The 22529-nt window shown below is 44.5% G+C and overlaps 1 protein-coding gene across 1 annotated transcript in view; it reads left to right on the top strand.

Annotated features, from left to right (window-relative positions):
* The window catches only part of XIRP2 (xin actin binding repeat containing 2), a 164312-nt gene that overhangs the window by 73188 nt on the left and 68595 nt on the right, over positions 1-22529 (top strand). Inside the window, exon 3 of the mRNA XM_015422179.1 lies at positions 15154-15317. Coding sequence (XP_015277665.1) covers positions 15154-15317 — 164 coding nt within the window. The remainder of the gene's footprint in view (positions 1-15153; positions 15318-22529) is intronic.

Raw genomic sequence — 22529 nt, 5'->3', positions numbered from 1 at the left:
ATTTAAACATTAAAAAAACCAAGATGGCATATCTAGCATTCAGATTTTTAAGGGGGGGAGGGGAGGGGAGGGGGAGGGGAGGGTGCCGGGCAGATGTATGGGAACCATCGCTGGCCTCAACCGAAGGCCTGGTGGAACATCTCTGCCTTGCATGCCCCGGAGAACTTTAATAGATCAGACAGGGCACAGATGTCATTCAGCAGAGAGTTCTACCAGGCTGAGGCCGAGGCTGAGAAATCCCTGGCCCTGGTCGAGGCCAGCCGGATATCTCTGGGGCCGGGAACCACCAGGTTTGTGTTTGCTGGAGAAATACCAATTACCTCATGGAGCATTTCATTCAGACCCCTGTTTATTCACACCCATATGACGGATTATGCCATCCCCCATTACTCATTTTGTTTTCCACAAGTTTTAAAAATAGGCCCATCCAGGGAATATGAAATCTGATCATATGAATAATTAAAGCTGAAAATAAAAGAGATGATTTATTTTTTACCTCTGGTATGCACTATGATCTGTTCGTAGCCCGTGTTACATGAGCCCTCCTCGCACAGTGCCTCATCATTGGGACACGTATCATTTTTCACATAAGATCTCTGGAATGCCTTAAAAGAGCTTTGCAGATTACTAGACTGACACGGGACATTTTGTAATCGCCTTGTGTGCCCCAATAGTTATATGTGTGAATTTATTTAAAAGGCAGATGCTTAGCTTAAATATGTCTAGTCACAAAAGTAATCCCAAAACTGTTTTATTTTGGGAGATTGCTGTGCTAGTCACAGATCAGGTGGCGCTGTCCTCAGAGGCCTCCTTCCATTCTGTATGGCTGTGAGTTGGGCTCTAAAAGTGCTGGTTACATATTTCAATATGTGGCCCCTCGTGGGAGTATGAGTTTTAAATTGCAAACAGAAAAGAAAAGAAACCCAAAACAAAAACAAACCAACCTTATACTGAAAGAGAAAGCATGGGTCCTGATCATGGATAATGGCTATAAACATTTCCCCAACCCAGAATGCCCTAGCAGGGTTGCCAGGTCTGGGTTGGGAAATAGCTGGAGACTTTGGGGGTGGAGCCAGGAGAGGGAGGGGTTTGGGGAGGGGAGGGGAGGGGCCTCAGCATGGTACAATGCCATAGAGACCACCTTCCAAAGTGGCCATTTTCTCCAGGGGAGCTGATCTCTGTCAGCAGGAGATCAGTTGTAAAAGCAGGAGATCCCCAGGCCCCACCTGGAGGCTGGCAACCCTATGCCCTAGGGACCGGGAGCAGCTTTTGCTCCATTGGGGAAATTTATGTGCAGCCATCCGTACACATTACATTTTCCCATAGAGGCAAATAGCACCCCTGTGCCATTTCCCGTTGGGAGAATGATGCATGAAGGGGAAGGCTTAAATACATGAACTCATGAAGCTGCCTTACACTGAATCAGTCCATTGGTCCATCAAGGTCATTATGGTCTGCTCAGACTCTTCAGGGTCTCAGAAAAAAGGTCTTTCATGTCACCTGTGACCTGATCCTTTCAACTGGAGATGCTGGGAATTGAACCTGGGACCTTCTGCATGACAAGAAGATGCTCTACCTCTGAGCTGTGGCCCCTGTCCTCATGTGCCACAACCCCAGTCTGAACTGAGTGTTCCAAGCAGGGAACTTCCAAACCACGTAGTTGACTGGCCATGTGGATTTCGTAATGTGTTAATCAGCCCTCAGAATAACCTGCCTCACTGGGTTGCTATGTGGATAAAATAAGGAGAGAGAGGCTGTGTACACTCTTTAGAGGGTAGTGTGAAATAAAATTTAATCGACGGGATTGTGGGGGAAAGCTTGAGGATGTGGTCTTAGTGACCTTTACATGTTAACATCATAGGTCTTTTCCTGCTAGCAGAACCAATTCAGTTCTGTGAACTGTTGTGAAGCCTTTGGCTTAATCCCTTAGACCACATCCTCTGTAAAGGAAGCCTTCATACATGCAGTTGCTTCCTTCACTTCTGGCGTGGTCGGTGCCCTGTTGGTTACTCTGGCCTCTCTCTCCTCCACCCTTCTTCTATTGTCTCTCCCCCCTGCCCTCATCAAAATGTGGATTATAAATTCCTTGAGGTAGGTACTTTCTTGTTCTTTCTTACCATGTACAGTCCTGGCATAATATACAAAAATGTTTTTAAATGCATAACTGAATAATGGGGGAGGAGAAAAGTATTCAGTGACAGAATATTTACTTTATGTTAATCTGTTTGACATAACTTCTCATGAAGTTTCAAATCCCAAATGGTAGATGTCTGTTAGGTGGGATTAGGGCCACTGCTGGTTATTAACCATGATGAATAAATGGGACTTCAGAGGCAGCCTAGGGTTGCCAACTCTGGATTGGGAGATTTGGGGGTAGGGCCTGGGGAGGGTGGGTTTGGGGGAAGGACCTCAGCAGCATGTAATGCCATAGAGCCTGCCCTCCAAAGCAGCCATTTTCTCAAGGGGAACTGAGCTCTGTTGCTTGGAGACGAGTTGTAAAAGTGGGAGATCTCTAGGTCCCCCCTGGAGGTTGGCGACCCTGGGCAGTGCCCTCTGGTAGCCCTTCTGGAGAAGTCTGGTTGGCCACTATGTGTAAGAAGATTTGGCCTAGATGGACTATTGGTCTTGATTCAGTATGGCTGCTCTTATGTTCTCATGTCTCTTTTGTGAATTGGCCACTGCTGCAAACAAAATCTACATGCCTTAAAAGAGAGAGAGAGAGTTTAAACCACAAATCCCCCCCCCCCCGGAATATTGGAAACATTCCATTTCTGGCAGGGAGCAAAGCTGGCCAAAAGCCCAAAAGGTGCTTGTTTTGCTTTCCGTACAAACGATTTTGTAGGTTTAATTTCCCCTTGTTTGTGTGGTGCCTATTGGAGGTTTTTGGCAGCGAGCTTGATTGCATTATAGGAGGTTCATAGGTTCAAAGCAGCCTTCTATTTTTAATCTGCCATGGGAGTCCAATTCCCATTCTTTCATGCCTTTTAAGTGCCACAGTGATAATTACTTAAGTGATCTCCTTGACACATGTTTTCCTTGCACTTTAAACAGGTGAAGCAGAGCACACCATACATGATATCACAACATGTACATCTCAGGTTATTTCCAGTAGTTTGGCTCCGCTGTTGTCATCAGCTGTAAGATCAGTGGGACTGATTCCTTGATAAAATATGTTTAGATCGAGGCAAGGGAGAATTTCGATAGACAAGAAATGTTGGGCACAAGTTCTAGACTCCTGCAGGTGGCTTTTGTTGTAAATGCAGGTCAGAAAGGTTTGGCAGTCCTATGGTTTTCCTCCTCTGCTGGAGATAATGATTCACTCGTATGTACTCACATGTATGCAGGGTTTTCCCCCCAATGCTGCATGATGGGTTTTTAAACAGAAATGAAAAGAAAAACTATTTTTTTGAAATTAAAAAGGAAAGCTGGTGCAAGTGGGAGTTGCAAAAGGTAGAAAGTAGAGATTTCCCTGAACTCAAAGAGGTTGTTTTATACTTGTCAGTATAAAAGCCAATCGACTCCTTGCTAATCCTCCCATTCCACAGAGGTAGGTCATTAAGGGCAGCCTGTTCAGAATGGAAAAGTAGCAATGCAATTGGTTACACTGTTCCAGGCCCATTGTCTTCAGTGGACTTAGAAGGGCATCACTCTCCTTAGGGTGGCGCTATAGAACTTTGAGCTTTACCAACTGGTTGTCTGTTGCTATGCAAATACTGCAGCTGGTCACAAGATGATTTTCCCAGTGGGGCTCTGTGTACCCGTGTTTTTTATTTATTTATTTGCATGTTTTGATTGAAAAGAAGAAGAAGAAGAGAAGAGATTGGATTTATACCCCACCCTTCACTACCCAAAGGTGTCTCAGAGCGGCTTACAAACTCCTTTCCCTTCCCCTCCCCACAACAGACACCCTGTGAGGTGGGTGGGGCTGAGAGAACTCTGACACAAACTGCTCTTTTTCAAGGACAGCTGTGCCAGAGCTTGTGACTGACCCAAGGTCACATCAGCAGGTGCAAGTGGAGGAGTGGGGAATCAAACCCGGTTCTCCCAGATTAGAGTCCGCACACTTAACCACTACACCAAAATTGGTAGACAGACCAAAATTGTGGTTCATGACCTGAATGTTGACAACATAGCTGCCTTCACACGTGATCCCAAACTAATTGGGACAGAACGGGATGGCCATATTCCCAAACAAACATGCCTTTTGCTCCTTTGAGAGCTCTGAAATAGGTCAGTATGCGATGAATGAAGGTGCCCCCCCCACGCACACACACAACAGTTGCCTTTTCAGACATTATGTTCCTGGCACTGTGACTGCACATACAGAATGAACAGTTTACACTCGATCCTCCCAATATGTGAACTTAGCATTTCTTTTGAAATGGGCGACGTGGTTTTTCTGTCTTGGTACACAAGTTGCCCCTTTCAAAAGAAAGAGCAATCATGCATTTTCCGTAAGCTTGTGTTTAGCATGTCTTTCTCATACAATGTAACAACTGTACAGGGCAACTGTGATGGGGTAAACTGCACTTGTCCTTGGGGAAACTGTGGCTCTGCTTGGCTTCCTTGGAGCATTTAAGAGGCAAACGCCCTGACCCTGCTGAGAAATGGGCTCCCTCCACAGACGTTATCAACTCTGCCTGCAGGCGGAGAATGTCATTGCAATGTGACCCTCTCTCACTCAAATGGTTTGGATGTGGGTGATAAACATGAAAACTTGGCAAGTATTCCTACATGTCTTCATAGGGACATTTAAACAGAATGTCAAGTTTGCATTCATTAATTTAAAACGTGCCTTCAAAGGTAAGGAAATGTTTAGTGACCCTGGGAAATAAATTCAAACTGAGTCAGACTGGATTTGAGAACCACGGAGCTGTAAAAAAAGGGTGCGGTGGTATTTTAAAAGCTAGCCAAGGGAAGCGCTGTGGCTCCATGGTACAGCATCTGCGTGGAATGCAGAAAATCCCAGGTTTTATCTCGGGTATCTTCATTTAAAAAGGCCAGTGTCTTTTATTTATTTTTTTGCATGTTTTGATTGAAAAGACCAAAAATTGGTGGACAGGTGTTGTGAGAAACCTCAACCTAAAACCCTGAAGAGCCCCTCTGTGTAGCCAAGACCAGCCGTGATGGACTGATTGTCTGATTGAGTATAAGGCAGCTTAATGTGTTTTCACATTCATGTGTGCTCATGTCTGCTTTCCCCCCTCTCTGTCTGTATTAAATAATATGCTACCAGTTTCACATGCTTTATAGGCCAGATTACCCATGAGGCCGAATATTTCGCAATGTCCCACTTTACGTGCAATTTGAGTACACCCAACTCTATCAGCTCTTTCCCAGTAGTTCTTCTGTCAGAATTTGTTACTTCTCTAGACTTAATTTATAAAGGGGAAAATAAAAGGAAGATATAGCAGCCCAAGAGATAGAGACTTGTGGAGGGGAGAATACCTCTGTTGTACTGGCAAAGACCTTGTGATGGATTAAGTTATATTGATTATGACATCATGAATTTTTTTTCTCCTGAAGTTATAGCTGAGTAATTCAGATGCCGTTATTACGGGAATGAGAGGCTGAGTGGATGCTGGTTTTGCAATCAACGTATCCAATTTTCAGTGGTTCTATTTATAATAATAAATACCCCTCATTAAGTTAAGGATGGTTCGGCAACATTATTTAATGTGTCTGCAATTATGAGGCATAGAATGCAAACGCCTGAACAACGTAACCATAATTTACAAGTTAAAAGACAAATTATAACACTCTTTAAATGCCTTTTAAGCTGGGTTTTGTTTTTTTATCATTTGTTCCTCCTTTCTGATATCTTTTCTGCTTTTCTGCTTCACTTACAATTACACTTACAATTACAGGGATTTTCTGTTTCACTTACACTTGCTTGACCAAAAAATGTCTAACAATGCCATCCTAAGCAGACATACACCCTTCTTAGTTCCTTGAAATCAATGGGCTTAGAAGGGTAAACTCTGCTTGGGATGCCAATACAATTTTTGTTTTCCACATTTATTACAATATAGAAGACAAAGCTGAAGACGGTGACCAAGAAGAATAAGAATAGGTTTTCTCTTCCCTAAGGAGTCTCAAAGCGGCTTACAAAGCGCCTTCTCTTTCCCCTCCCCACAACAGGTACCTTGTGAGGTGGGTGGGGCTGAGAGAGTTTGGAGAGAACAGGGACTGGCCCAAGGTCACCCAGTGGGCTTCATGAGGAGTTCCCCAGGTCTCCAAATTAGAGGCAGCCACTCTTAACCACTACACCACACTGGCTCTCACATACGCAACAAATACATACAGTGCACCCATGCACACCCATGCACATCATTATCTTTAATACCAAATTCACTGGCTCCCTGGCTAATCACATAGCTAGGCCACTCACAGACAAGGAAGGGGTTTGTACATACTCTGGGGACTCCCCAGGTGGGAAAAAATATGGCCATAAATTAAATAAAAAGGAAAAAAACCTTTCCTACTAAGGACAGATTATGTCCCAGGAGCATGAGTTATGGGAGCATGAACCACTGAATGGGTGGGAAAGGCGGGGATTCCTCAGGAAGCACAGAATTTGTGCAAGGGTACCAGATTTTCCACTCCCACATGGGTGCCAGCTTGTCTTGAGTAAAACCATACACATTTCCACATACCTTCAAATATTTCCCCAAATGCAACAGCCCATTCATTTGAGTACAAAGTATTTTTTTTTAAAGGAGGCTTTATCTGCAGAAAGAATCTCTAGTTTGTTTCTCTCTCTCTTTTTGTGTATGCCTTTTGAAAACAAAGAGGCTAATTGGGTATAGCAGATATTGATTGATGGCAAGGAAGTAGATTTCCAGTGTGTTAAACCAACCCTTTTAGCAACTGCAGCTACCTAACAATAAACGCCTGGTGAGCTATTGAGACACAGCCAGATGCTAGTAGATGTCCCAGGAGTCATTCTTTAAAACTAAAATTATATGGTGTCTAAAGCATCGCGCTAATACCTTTTTAAAATGCAGGCCAAAAAGGACAGATTGTTGCGCACATCCGTGGCCAGTGAATTAAATTAGCATCTTGATGGATTGTTTTGGGATCTTACCCTCACCCCAAGCAAATGAAAAGGTCTAGGCTGGTATAGCAATTTCAACAGGATGTTGTCTTAGATTTGCAGTGAACCTTTCTACCAGGTGCTTAAAACTCTTGACATTTCCATCATTTTCTGGGGTGGGGGGGAGTTTCAGATTGTCATTTTCTAATCTTAGATATACAATGATAGGGTGCAAATTGCACGTCTACGTTCATCTGTCGCCACCCCACCCTCACCCCCATCCTGGCTAAACTGCTGTGATCCACAGAATGTTCTAACTGCTCTGGGGAAACTGTCAGCCATGGAATGTTGACATCGCTTCTCCTCTAAAGGAAGCGGAAGATCAGTTTGCTTGGGAGAGCTGTTAGCATGGCATAGCCACGTGGGAATTAACGGTAAAGTTCTGGTGGAATATCCCAGTAAATTTAGAATATGCAGGTTTTAACATTTCCTCTTTCTGAGGACAGCATCCTGTTTATAGGAATTGCATGTTACTGGATCAGAGTTTCCATATGCTGCAAGGTCTGGGCAGTCATGATAGGTGCAATTCTTTATGACAGTCAATTGTGTGTGTGGGGGGGGAGCTAGGCAACTGTTTCGCAAACCATAGATTATTAATGAGCTACAGGATGTTCATAACCCATTTTTCCATCTGCATCTAAACGAAGACTGAGGATATTCATGACGATGCTTTTATAAGGCATCCTGTTAATTATATATGAATATGACGGAGGAATAAGGAAAGTGCCCACAGAAGCCTGCTGCTGCTCGTATGTGAGTTCTGCCCTTTCCAACAAGCCGCAGATGGCTTTATACATATTCTCTGTGCTACCAGATCAAGGAGCATACATTAGCTTTGTATATTAAGTCGAAAGGAGCTGGAATGTGGGCTGCGTTCTGCCTCACCTGTTCCACATTTCTCTTTACCTGACAGCCACCATTGTTCTTAAGAAAACCCTATAATTTTAATGAATGTGTATTCTGTAAATGGTATGCTACGGACGTACTTAGCCACAAGAGCAGAGGAGTACAGCCAGGTCTTTTTTTTTAACAATGTGCAGCAGAAAAGTTTCCTCTGTAAGAATCCCATGTTCTTCCAATATTTTTGTCAAAGTTCTTTATGCAATTATATTACTATTACCTTTTCATGACTTACCTTTTGCCTCCACTCTCACTACAGAAGAAATGGCAAACAAACATCTTTGCTTTTGGCAAAAGGAACTTGCGCTCTCTCTCTCTCTCTCTCTCTCTCTCTCTCTCTCTCTCTCTCTCTCTCTCTCTCTCTCTCTCTCTCTGTGTGTGAGTGGAGGGGGGGAGGGGTGTCCTAGGGGCCACTAGAACATCATATTCCTCTGTTAGCTGTAGGAGAGACGCCACCTGCTGGTGTGTTTCAGAACATTGCTGTGTTCTCATCATATCAGTGCCAGCCAAGCACTGATCTTCAGAATATCCAGCAGGGGATCCTTCAGTCACAATTCCTTGGAAAAGAGCCAGTACATGCCTTTCTCACAAAGGAAGTTTCTTGCCATATATCAAACCATATTTGAACAGTTGTAGAATAAAGGACTTTGAGCCTTTGTGGTGTGTGGATTAAGAGGCGTGGACTCTAATCTGGAGAACCGGGTTTGATTCCCACCCTTCCACATGAAGCCTGCTGGGTGACCTCAGGCCAGTCACAGCTCCCTCAGAACTCTCTCAGCCCCACCTACCTCCCAAGGTGCCTGTACTGGGGAGAGGAAGGCAAGACAATTGTAAGCTGCTCCAAGGCTCCTTAAGGTAGAGAAAAGTGGGGTATAAAAACCTACTCTTCTTTGATTCTAACTGACATTCTGCAAAGCTAATTCTGGTCTTTAAAGGAAGAGAAAATTGTGGCTCCGCTCTGTAAGCCTACAGAAAAGGCAGGGCTTGTTTTGCTACCTTTTGGGCTTAATCTTCGCAGGATAGCACATATCAGCAGTTGCCTGTCTCCTGAGACAATTTACAGTACTACAATCCTAAACAGAGTTAGACCCTTTGTAAGAGAACAGCTCTGAAAGAATTTGTCACTGACCCAAGGTCACATCAGCAGCTACATGTGGAGGAGTGGGGAATCAAACCCAGTTTTCCAGATCAGAGTCCGCCTCTCTTAACCACTACACCAAACTGGAATAGTATTTATTTTATTGTACCATGAAAACACATGGCTAGATTTATGATTTCCTAATGCTATTGCTTGTATGGGGAAAAAATCACAAATGGTAAAGGGGCTTGTATGATGTAATTTGATTGTGTATATTGTTGTTGTTCAGTCGCACAGTCGAGTCCGACTCTTCGCGACCCCATGGACCAGATCACACCAGGCCTTCCTGTCTTCCGCCGTCCTCTGAAGTTTGCTCAATTTCATGCTCGTTGCATCTATGACACTGTCTAACCATCTCATCCTTTGCCGTCCCCATCTTCTTTGACCTTCAATCTTTCCCAGCATCAGGGTCTTCTCCAGTGAGTGCTCCCTTCTCATTTGGTGCCCAAAGTATTTGAGCTTCAGTTTCATTATCTGGCCTTCCAGGGAACAGTCCGGGTTGATTTCTTTTAGGATTGACTGATTTGATCTTCTTGCAGTCCAAGGGACTCTCAAGAGTCTTCTCCAGCACCATAGTTCAAAAGAATCTATTCTTCGGCACTCGGCCTTCCTTATAGTCCAACTCTCGCAGCCATACATGACTACTGGGAATACCGTTGCTTTGTGTATACGCATATGTGTAAAATTCAATTTTTTATATAAAAGTGTCAAGAAAGCAGCACCCAAGGCATATTGCATTGCAATATCTTTATGGCATTGAAGTCTCTGATATTGGTTGGTTTAACTGCTGTGATGGTTTGGAATGTTCATTTGCTTTAGGCACAAGGAAGAATGCAGTCAAACTCTTGGAACAGAAGGAAAAGTTATCTGTTTGGCTGGGGTTAAAAGCTAGCTAGGGGCACACTGGAAGAAGTGCAGTGGAGACTGATCCAGAAGCTCAAAGAAGTGGGATGAAGAAAGCAAAACTCCAGTAGGGAAGTTTGTGGAGTTACGGAGTGGAACAAAGGAGGAGACAAGAAGAGAGTAGGAGAGAGACAAAACTTACAAAGCAGAGCTGAGGCTGTTGGCAGGAAGGAAGCGAGCTGGCAAAGGAGGGACACAAAGGAGCACAAGGTTACTAGTTCTAGAGTTGAGGGCCCTAGTGGGGGAACTCTGTAGTTGTGGCTTCAGCTGTCATTGTGGCATTCTGAACTGGGAACCCAACGGAGGCAATGCAGGACAAGAAGCAGTAGGTGGCAGCGGCGGGTCTGAATTTCATGTATGGATTTTAAACCAATCAGCTAACTCTTTGGCTTCAGGTTTCCATTTACTATAGAAGCTGAAATAGTAATTTTTCAAAAAGGTAAAAAAAAAAGCAACAAATTAGTTGTTTCATTCTGTAAAGTACGGAAGCTACAATGTGGCTGGTAGCATAAAAGCAAAGCTGTATGAATTAATCCAATTATGTTTGGTTGCTCAGTGACTTACTATAAGTAAACGATTCAGAAGCTGTTCTCCGGAGCTCGAGGCCCAAGCATGGGTTGCCACCAGTAGGGGATGGGGAAGTAGGGTTGCCATCTCCAGGTTGGGAAACGTCTGGAGATTTGGGGATGGAGCCTGGGGAGGACAGGGGTACCATGCCATCAAGTCCACCCTCGAAACGATCCATTTTCTCCAGGGGGACTGATTTTTGTAGACTGGAGATAAGCTGTAATTCCAAGGGATCCCCAGGTCCCACCTGGAGGCTGGCATCCCTAGCCCAAACCCATCTTCAGATACCTACCCTTATAGAGTGCTTTTGTTTCAACTGGAACTAGAATTGTCTCCAGATCTGGAAAAAAGACTGCCCACACCCCAATCCCTTAACAATTAATACCAAACCAATATCTTCATTCTTTAACGGGAACAATGAATCTTGAGTTCAGCAAAGTTTTTGACTGTGACCTGTGTGCTATTCATCAAAAAATACTGTTAAACATCGACCAGGGGGGAAAAAAATCCATATTCAGTTATAACAAATACCTCAAAAAGTATTATGGAAAATGGATTGATATCCAGTTCTCCTATTCAGCTGACAGTCCTTACAGGAATCACAGTACGACACTGGGGGGATCCTTAGTTTACACAAGTTTTGGAAAGGGTGCTAAGTTCAGGGCTATTTTTGGGCAGGAACACACAGGAACGGAGTTCCGGCTAGCTCCCAAGTTGGCCACACCCAGCAGGAACTCATTAGCATAACAGGCCACGCCCAACAGCAGGAACTCATTAGAATTGGCTACATTAGGGGTGTGTGGCCTAACATGCAAAGGAGTTCCTGTGACAAAAAAAGCCCTGGGTTTTGACAGACAACAAACAAGGTAAACAGAATAAGAAGCAAAAGGTGGGTGTGGCTGGATGGCCACACTTCTGGTAACATGGGAATGCAGCCTAATATGCCAATGAGTGATGCAGTCAGGGGTGTGGCCTAATATGCTAATGAGTTGCTGCTGGGTGTGGCCTATTATGCTAATGAGTTCCTGCTGGACTTTTTCTACAAAAAATTCCACTTATTGTGGAATGTTGCCAGAAGGTGCAGCCCACATGGAGGAGGGGTGGGCAGAGATGAAAGACCTACTATACCTTATGGAATCCTCATGTTCCCTATATGTCCACCCTAATCCTGTTCCATGATCAGAATTTAATACCTAGGCATGTATGGGTCCCAATTTGGAACAGGACTGTGGCAAGTCAGAATAGGGAGTTTAAGCCTGCCATCTGCCACGCCATTTTCCTGAGGTGAAACGGCCTGTGGGAGCCGCCTCAGAAGCACGCTCTCGGAAGTCAGGGTACTTAAAATTCCGAGTACTTTATTGACTGTATGTAGCTCTGAGATTAACAAACTTGTTTTGTACTAAATGAAAGCTGTGTGATTCATAACTTTTAAAAAAAAGTGTGGGTTAAGAGATGCCAAAAACACGGTTGGGCTCCCGGTAAACCAATGAATGTCATAAATCGCAGCGAGACCAACAATTTCCCAGCCTCACGCTGACTACTGTGATCAAAGCCAAATGAACAAACAACACATGAAACGAAAGGATTTAAAGCAAATTAATACTGAGTACAAATCACTATGACCTTCTCATCTGCGAGCTTTATAGAAAAAGGAGTGGAAGTTGCATGTAATCTGGAGTCTGTTTTTTGTGTTGCATAAGAAATCTCTTAAATTCTGAACTTGGTTTAAGATTTTGGTTCTGTGTCATCGCCCCCCCCCCTCACTTCTTGCTTCAGCTGAATAGTTTTAACCACTGTTAAACATTTGGATTGAATTACTGAGCACAGGTATAATGGAGAAGAAGCTGGTTTGTGTTAAAATATACAGATGCAGATGTTTCTCTTGCTGTTGGGTAGAAGGACAGTTCAGCTAAGAGGTTAAAAATGGTGAAGTGAAGCTGCAAATAAAGAAAGTATATCATGACAAGGAAAGGCTCATATTTGACAGGAATAATTTCATTCATTGCTGTTTGCAATGGAAACTGCTGACCTGGCTGTAAGGTTAATAGAGGAAACAATGGATGTTTTGCATTTTTACAAGCAGTTTTGTGAAATTACTGCAGAAACCTCTGGACATACACCGAGACTGTATTTTGTAATGTTTCAGAGGGAGATTAAAATAATTAACAGTTGCTAAGGGTTTTTTTTAATCACAGTAGTGCATGCAAAACAGTAGTAAATGAGTGCTTTATGGACAGCAACACATTATTTACTTACTTTATTTATAGACCGCCTGTCTCACTAAGACTCGAGGTGCATTACAACTAAAAACAAGGCAGTAAAAAGTGTGCACCCAAGAATTACTCCCAAGTGACCATAAACATTAGACAACATTGCATTAAAAATGCAAAATAATACAGACAATAAAGCAGAAGCTGCATGACCGGAGAACAGGGCAGCAAAATATTATATTACATGCAATAAACAATGCAGTAACGCGGGACTACAGAATTAGTAAACAATACAATAAACATAGCATAAATTCCACTCATATATATCTCAAGACAGCTTATGGGAGCATGGATAGGTAGAAAGGTAGCATGTGTCCTACTGTTTTGTAATGTGCATTTATTATATTGTGCCAATCTGAGCTCACCTACCTTAGTTATAACCATTGACGTTTGTGGAACATGTAGGAGCAAGGCAGCACGGAGTTACAGATCTGGATCTTGTAGTGGGTTGGCAATTCTCACCTTGTTGGCCTACATCTGCAAAATATATACATACAGATCAGTCAATCACCTAATAGGGTGGATCCAACCATCCTCCAAAGAGCCTTCCTCCAGCCTAAGGAGCCTCCTTCCACTTTTCTTCCAGTTGGAGGAAGTCTCCTTAGGCTGGATGAAGGCTTCAAACTTTGCTCAGTGGAGTGGCAGAATGACGGATGCTGAGACACCTGCCAGTTCAGCTCACTTCCCATTCACCACTGGTGATCAGGTAGCTATTTAAACAATGGGCTGTTTGGCTGTGTACTGGCTTGCAGGCTCCAAGTATCAGGTGCCAGAAGTCAGGCAAGGCAGGGTCATTCGGTCCATGGTAAGAGATCCAGAAGTCAGGCAAGGCAGAGTCAGTGGCTTAGTGTCTACTATACATGCTGTATTGTTTTTATAGCCCCATGCCTAAGGGTCATGCTTGAAATCAGTTGCTCAGATGCAATCCTGCAACTACTCATCTTCATTATCAGCAAGCAGCTGGTATCAGGTGTGCACTTTGCTGCCTTGTCTGTAGCTCTGTTCTCAGCCTCCGTCTGCGGCACTCTAAGGGTGTAGGTAATAACTGGTGGGCTGGGAATGGCCAGTTGAGGTTCACCTGCTGCATCAGGGCTGTAGGGTGTTGGTGGCTCTGCAACAGCTGTTGACTGAATCCTGACAAGCCTGCAGCTCATCTCCCTGCTGATGAGCTTCTGTTAACTCAAGGCTGGCTACACGGGGCTCCTCTTCTCCTGAGGAGCCCTTGCTATTCCTGAGTCCTGGCTGACTCATAACAGGCTGTTTGCAACCTGTTTGTGTATTACCAGGAGCAGGCTACATCATAAGCTAACTCCCAGATGATGAGGGATCCTCTGGGAGTCAGCTTTTTACCTCCTGCTTTGCTCTGTACCCAGCAAAGCTGGGGGGAATCAGGAGGCAACCTCGAGCCGATCTCCCATCCTAGAAACTTCGCTGTCTCTCAGACTTGCTGAGGTGCGGCAAATGGGGCCCCAGCTCGGAAGCCCAGTTGGCTTCCCTTCTCTTCTCCCTACCCCAAGCTGTTGGCTTGGACATCAGAAAAAAGGAGAAGAGCTCGCTCCTCCCACCTTCCCTTTTGCAATGCATCCATTAAAAGCATTGCTTCTGTCCCCATCCAGCTTGGAGGGGAGGAAAGAGCTCCTTTTTGCAAGTTCACTGTGTAGATAACTTGCTGAGAGGTGGGGTAGATAAGGACAGACTCCCAACTTATGGCCCAGTCAGCTGGAAGTAGGCGGCTGTTGGAGCTGCTCCATGCCATCCAAACATATCCCTGATCAGCCCATGGTCTGTTGAAAAGGATAAGTTCATTTGCCGAACAGGTTCACTGAGAAATTCGCAGCATCTCTAAGCAGAATGTGGGTAGGATATACCTCAGCATGGCTGCCTCTTAGAGGTGGAGCTTACTGTATTCCTGTTGTTGTTTTTTAATGTCCAGACTTTTTGAAATATTTGATTCCTTGCACATCCCTAGATTTTTCCTCTCCTTCAGTCCAGTTTCATTTGCCACCAATTTCCTGTTTTCTACTCTCTGATCCTGAAATCAGATTATCTGTTGATAATTGATTTGCATGGGGAAAAGACTTAGATGTTCTGCACCTGACTCAGAGATGTGACAGTAACAAACTATGTGCAACAGCAGCCATGCTGCATGGATGCAACATAACCCCGAACAGTATGTAGGAAAACATTAGAAAATACTAATTTTGCTTATTTGCAGTAGGTACAGTTGACTTTCCTAAAGAAGGTCCATTTGCTTATGTCCCTTTGTTCTCATTTTTTAGCTTCTGCTAGCTGTCAAAAATCTGCAAGTGGACATTCAAAAAGAAGGACTAACCAGAGTGATAAGGTGCCCCTGGAGTGCCAGGACCTCGTCTCCCTGAAGGAAAGGATGGCCTTGTATCAGGCAGCCGTGACTAAAATTGAAACCAGCAATGCCTCTGCTAATGTAAGATATCCATATTTCGCATTAAATCGTTTTCCTAATGTACTAGCCGTCTTTGCAGTGCATATTCAAACAATCAATTAAAGACATAGTTAGCAAGTTTGTTGTATTGTAAGTAATAAGTTTTCTATACTACAGCTTGCTTTTCATTGATTCAGCCTGGATTCACACAGGAAGAAGGCATATAACCAGTCCATGATCGAACTTTCACACAAGCACGTGGTAGAGTAATGCACTGGCTTAATCCACCCACTGCCATATCCTGCTAGTTTAATTTATAAAAGTAAATTAGCCCATTGGACTGAAGATCACACTCACACAGCTGTAGACCAACTTCAGAATATTGTTCCTGATGGCCACAAAAAAGCAACCCAAATAATGTAAGCTACACGGGTTATCTGGTGGTAAATGGAAGGCAATAAGAACTAGTCATTATTATACTGGATGTAAAGAAGAGGTTTGATTAGGAGCTAAACTCTTGGGTTTTGCTGTAAAAGTGTAACTAATTCCCAGGGAGCTCAGAAAAACATAAATTGCTTTCTGCAAAGATAACTTGGGTCAGAAAGATCACCACTATGTACCCACTTGGGGTGCCTATTATCTGCTCTGAACTGCTGACTTCCACTCTACCAGTAAGAGGGCATACTCTGAAATTAATTTGTGCCAAGCTGCATATGAGAACTCACACCCACCACACTCTAAATGAACTGGGAATAATTTTTACCTTCAGAACTGTGACCCTGTTGGGTGAAAACTAAACAGAAGTCATAAAAAATGAAAGAGGCATGTAAGACTAATTCATTTCATAACTCAGTGGTAGACACTCAAATTAAGGATGCTAAGAGTAGGTGAAATAAAATCAATAAAATGTATTAGGATTTAGCCCCAGCCAGTGAGAAGGGTTCTCTGGTGGAAACCACTGACCATCACTATATGGCGATAAGGTGGAGAGGTGGTTAATTTCTTTACATTCTAGTTTGCTTTTCATTGATGAATGCTGGGTTTACATGGAAAGAAGATATAACTAAACACGATAGGCCTTCCACACAGTCAAGAAGAAGAGCGATGCATCATCCTAATCCACCCCCTGCCAGACCCCTGCTAGTTTAACTTGCCAATGTAATTGCATTGGAAGGAGGAGGCAGTAGATGCAGGTGGCCCTCAGTCAGTGTCGTTCAAGCACGTGGCTGCTGACTGATTAACAGACTTTAGTGGTACGAGGAGACCCTATCTGCACCAGGTACTACTTAGCTGCCAGCTGCAATGTGCTTGCACAGTGACAACTGAGATATCTCTTGCTTCCACTGCAGCCATCTTATTTTTCTTGGTAAAGGTGTGCAGTCATGTCCAGTGATCCTTTGTGACAGCCATCTCCTGATCTAACCTGTAGAAACCAGCCCAATCTTTATCAGAAGCATGGAAGAGACCGGGGGGGGGAGGGGAAGGGTTGAGATCCCAGAATATTTTAGCCACAGCCTCTCTCCCACCAATTCTGTGGGTCTGGTTGAAGTCAGGAATACAACTGCAACACTGGGTCCCATACACTGGGGTCACCAGAAACAGAGCAGTTTTATCCTGCAACTTAATGCTGTCCCCAAGTACATCCTACTTTTCCAAAGTGCATCAGCCATTCGGTGCCATAGGGAAAAATAAAAACACCACCTTCGAGGACAACTTTGTGAAGGTGTGAAAACTTGCCCACCACCTCTGATACTGGGTGGCTCCACCTCCACTGCCAGTTCATAGGCAACCCCACGGGTTTCTCTGCAGTATGCAGACCCACTGCCCACACACATGCATCCGCCCATCTATCTCGACAACAGGCCATTAAATAAAAGCGAGGCTGCCGTGATACTTGACCTTCAGCAAGTGTTCTGTATAGAATTAATTTTAAACTTCAACATAATATTTATTTTATTTATAGCACTTTACTGCCCAAGAATGTATTGCCGTCTTTTAAAAATTACATGGGTTTAAATAAAAGACCTGACAGATAATAATGCATATTATGTATTATACTGCTGGCCTTTTGCAGTGTTTCTTTGAGTTCAATATTTTTTCCTCCTTGCTGCTCTGCGACATACAAAAGCTGTTAGAATTGGCTTAGTCAGTGTAGAAAATGAGGTATATTTGCCATGTTGTCGCTCGATGAACCAAATGCAAAACAGGCAAATGTGAACATTTCTATGCCGGCAGCATATTTCTAAAAGCGTAATAATAATAATGATGATGATGATAAAAGAGTGTGCTTTCTTCACTGTTTGCTAGTTAATCAATGGCAGGGTTTGGGAAAGCCTGGAGTATAGCTACGGCTGTCTTTGGCTATAAGGGGAAGCAACAGGAATGTTACAAGATCATTAGGATAAATAGTCATTTGTAATGAAGATGGATGTCCAGGGTCCCAGGGAGATGTGGAGAACCTGATGCCTGCTACGTCAATGAGGAATGATACTTGCAGTTCAGATACAGATGTTTCCAGTGGAGGAGGGGGCCTCCTTCCTTGTCCCCATATAGCAGTGAGCTACATACCCAGCCTAGTCAATCTGCAGACACGACATGCAGTCCTGCTCCCATTTAGGGCTAAATGACATATTTCCCAACTTTTCTTCTGAACGATGACTAGAGGATGTGATTCTGAATGGAACAGAGGACAATTCTCTTTTTGTGTTTGTGTGAGTTTGACATGGAGACCATTTTTCTGCTCACAATTATTCTCCCAGCTGGTGTTGTGTTTTTTTTGTCCCTGGTGTAAAAGATACAAGTTCCCTTAACTTTTCCTCTGTGAGAAGACTAGTACCTTGAGAGGGGTGATTTTATGAGGAAAGACAACTGGCAGAGAAAGAGTTAAGCAGTTCTTCCTCTGCACCCACCCACCCTTCTTCCACTTCTAATTCCACGCCCCCCAGTGTCAGGGGACGTTTGGCTGAATCTAGCCAGCTTTTTCATTCTATCTTCCCCAGTTCCCGCACACTCACACACTACAGTCCCCGTCCCACATGATTTTGTTACGTGCACATTCTGTGATCCTCAGCATAACCTTATTGAGTTAGGGCCCTCCTCCCCTTTTCACCAATAGAAGAGTCGGTTGGATCCAACCCATCTATATATCTAATAGCCAAGTTGCCCCCTGAGTGCGGATCGCTAAATCAGCACTCCGGGGGCACTTGGGGGGGAGGGGGAGGTTTGTGCACACGTGGGCCAGTCCCCACGTGTGCACAAAAATCGAAAAAGTTGAAAAAAATTCGGGGGGATGTTTAAATCCCCCCGAAAGTGACAGAGCGTCCCCTGCGCATGCGCAGGGAACGCTCTGTAGCTGGCCTCGCCGCCACCACGCCGCCGCCTCCTCCTCGGAGCCAGGCGGGCGGGCGGGGGGGAACCGGCCTCGCCGCCGCCGCCTGGGGGAGATTGGGGGGGATGGAGGAGACGGAGCTCTTCTCCCCCCCCCGCGAGTATCGCGGGTCCCCCTCTTGTTGGCTATAATTGCATTTATGCAGCCTAATTGTGCACAGGATTCAGCTGTGGACGGTCACTCCTGGATTCCCACCTGTTGGAAGTGAAGGACTGGTCCCTGTCCCCCGCCTCAGCCTCCAGTCCAGACTGAGAGGCAGATAGCTAGATAGTCAGACTACGCTTTCTCCCTGTGTTTACTCTTCTGCCACTGTCCCTTTGATATGACAAATGCTAATCTCAGGGAAATTGCTTCTCTTCCTTCCGTTCATCCTCTCCCACAACACACTTCTCCTTGCCCACACCAAGAGGGAGGACACACTGTCCCCGTCTTGGCACCATGATGCAGGCGGCTTTCTCACTATCTGCATCCATCCTTCGTAAGTTAGACTAGAATGCTATCCTATCTCTATGCTTTCCTATCTAGAATGTAGTTCCCAAATAAAGAGCCTATTATTAGTCTGATAAGTGGCTCTGTGTAACTTTGTAAGTATCTGGGAGACCTGGAAAAAAAGATACTGCTGCGTGTGTGCCTCAAAGCACTCTGCTAAACTAGCCAGTGGTAACGGGACTAACTATACCAGTTAACCCAATACTATCAGCATTTAAATAAAATGAAATAAAAAGCAGCCATGAGATGCAATAGACGTCGTGTAGAGTGGTTCAGAGAGACCTTCCCCCATTGTAAAGGGGTTGCCAACCTCTATGTGTGACCTGGAGATTTCCTAGCATTACACCTGCTGTCCAGAATATAGAGATCAGTTCCCCTGGGGAACAAATGTTGGTTTGAAGCTGTGTTCTCTCTAAGCTGAGTTAGTGTGAGCTAGCTCAGTTTTTTAGCCTCCAGCTCACACATTTTTGTCTTAGCTCAGGAAGGATGGCTCCAAAGCAAACTCATTTATGCAGTAGGCAAATTGCTCACTCACAGCTTTAATACCGGTCGCTCACAAAGTAGAGGTTTTTGCTCACAAGACTCCACAGCTTAGAGGGAGCATTGGTTTAGAGGGTGGACTGTCTGGCATTATGCTCTGCTGAGACCCCTACCCTACCCCAACGCTACCCTCCCAAGGCTCCACCTCCAAATCTCCAAGAATTTCGCAACCCAGAGTCGGCAACTTTACCTTGTGCTATTTCTGCATTCAAAACCCCTCCTTCCCAGTTGCTTTATGGCCAAGACTTAAAACACAGAAGCTTGCACTATTTTTTTTAATATGACACAGAAGCTTGCACTAATAGAAACACATCAGTGTGAGAAAAGTCAATGGACGCAAACTCATCTGGCATCATTAGGAAACGGCTGTCTATATGGCTGATGACAAACATTTATAAAATCATGAAGGGCAATTTTTTTCTTCAGTTCCTGTACTGTACCCAAGTTTGAAATTTAGCAGGAAATGTCTTTGCTGAGGGTACGATGAGACCTGTTTAAAATGCTGAGAATTTATTTTAATCAGACACTGCAAATTTTTAATTGGTGAGGCTATGAGGTAAGGGCATAGTTTTTCCATTTCTTTTTTTGATGCTGTTTTGCTTCTGGCCGGCCTTTGAATAAAGAATGAACCAGAATGTAGTAAAGAGAGCCTGTATTGCCCCAAAATGAGTAACTTACATTACAGTGAACAAAAGTGGTTATTCAATGTTCCCTTCAATATATTGAACACACTGTTATACAGAGGTTTTCGTAATATGCAAATTCATTACAGCTGAATACATTAATCAGTTAAAAGTCAAATGCTTAATCAAGTAATTACATAGGGTTGGATCTAACTAACATTTTCACTGGTGAAAAGGGGAGGAGGGTGTACCCTTTGACCACCCAAACGGCCCTTCTAGCTATCGTGGGACCTGCCTGGACAAAAGCCATGGAGAGTGGGCATTGTAATAAGCAGGAGGATTGGGAGTGATTGAGAGAAAAAAGTTGGTGACATCACACCCAGATTCTTTATTCAGTTGACAACCCTAATCACTGGGTTGGATCCCACAGTCTGTCAGTAGCTGAGGAATTTTCCTACATTCTCCTACCTCCAACAGCCCTTTCTAACCAGGGTTTATTCCCAGGGACATGGAAGTCATGTGGTCTAATGGCCACATGGGTGGGAATGCTGCAGTGGGGAGGAGGAAGGGGATGAAACCACCTTTCCTGTTTGTTCCAACAGTGCAACTCTGGTGATGAGAGAGGATAGGGAGACTGTGCCCCTTCCTCCTCCCCACTGCAGCCTCTTCATCTGCATGGCCCAGTGGGCCTCGCAACCCTGGGAAGAAGACTTTCCAGAGTCTGATGGGAATGCTTGGGGGAGGCAATTTGGGAAAGATCTACGATCCTTATATCTGTAGCTCTTGGGGTCCAACCCAATAAGTTCCAGAAGTATCACGGTGTAGTTCAATATGCATGGGGGGAGAACTGCCCCCCCCCATGCTGAGGGCCCCCCAAATGTTAGTTCATGTTACCTAAGGGTAGTGGAAAATAAGGCTACATCTGTTTAGCCTATTTGTCCATTGTATGTTATCATCATTAAATAACACATACGAAACTTGGTTTATTGTATCAAAATATTCCATGTACTTAAATATACTACATTATCTACGTATCTGTGTGTTTTGCCCCAGCCCCCGGGCTACTTCTCTGAGGCCCTATCAAAATGACAATCACTTATAGGTTTGTATTATAGAAGCAAATACTGGGGAGTATGAAGATCCTGTGAGGTACTGGATTGTCTGCTTGCAGTCTTTTTGATAGCAGATGCTTATCATTGGCTCCCAAACTCTAGGGCAATTCATTAGATCAATGAGTACCCATGGGATGTGGCTACATAGTGGAGGGCTGTTTCGAACTCTCTCGTGCTATGCAGCACAGCACCCAACCCAACTGAATGGTGGCTGAGGAGTAAGGAGGGAGAAAGCAAGATCAGTGTGGTGCTAATTGGGGTTGCCGAGTCCCCCCTGGCCACCGGAGGGGCATGGGGGGGTAGGGTTGTCAGATCCAGGTTGGGAAACTCTTGGAGGCTTGGGGATAGAGTATGGGGAGGACAGAGTCCAGCCTCCATTTCCTCCAGGGGAACTGATCTCTGTATTCTGAAGATGAGCTGTAATTCCGGGGGATCCCCAGGTCCCACCTGGAGGCTGGCCTCCCTATGCTAACTAAAGGAGGGAAGTCCAGCTTGTGAAGGGCTAGAAATTGCCGGCCATTCATCAGACACACTCCTGTACAATGCCCTCTCCTGCTTTTGCCACCTCCTAGTGATATCCCATGTAAGAGGTTTTTGCACTTTCAGTTGCTGCTCTGTGAATAATATGCCCCACACATGGACAACCATGTATGGGCAGATGCACTATTTTATAGACTGCCACATTTCTTAATTGTTCATCAATATTTATTTATCTGCCCAATTAGTGCCACCAAGGCAGCTACCAATTAGGCTTAAAGCTATGGCCAATAAAGCTATGCCATGGAAGGGAGGGAGGGGGAGGAGGGGGAGTTTGGATTTATACCCTGCCCTTCACTACCCAAAGGCGTCTCAGAGCGGCTTACAATCTCCTTTCCCTTTCTCTCCCCACAAGAGACACCATGTGAGGTAGGTGGGGCTGAGAGAGCTCTGAGGGAACAGCTCTGAGAGAACTTGTGACTGATCCAAGGTCACACCAGCAGCTGCATGTGAAGGAGTGGGGAATCAAATGCAGTTCTTCTAGATTAGAGTCTGTGCTCCTAACTGCTACACCAAGGGAAGGAAGGAAGGAAGGAAGGAAGGAAGAAGGAAGGAAGGAAGGAAG

The sequence above is a fragment of the Gekko japonicus genome, unplaced genomic scaffold, assembly GCF_001447785.1.
Source record: "Gekko japonicus isolate JY-2015 unplaced genomic scaffold, Gekko_japonicus_V1.1 scaffold375, whole genome shotgun sequence".
Taxonomy (NCBI): domain Eukaryota; kingdom Metazoa; phylum Chordata; class Lepidosauria; order Squamata; family Gekkonidae; genus Gekko; species Gekko japonicus.
The sequence above is the reverse complement of the archived record's forward strand: the minus strand, read 5'-3'. Positions and strand labels throughout refer to the sequence as shown.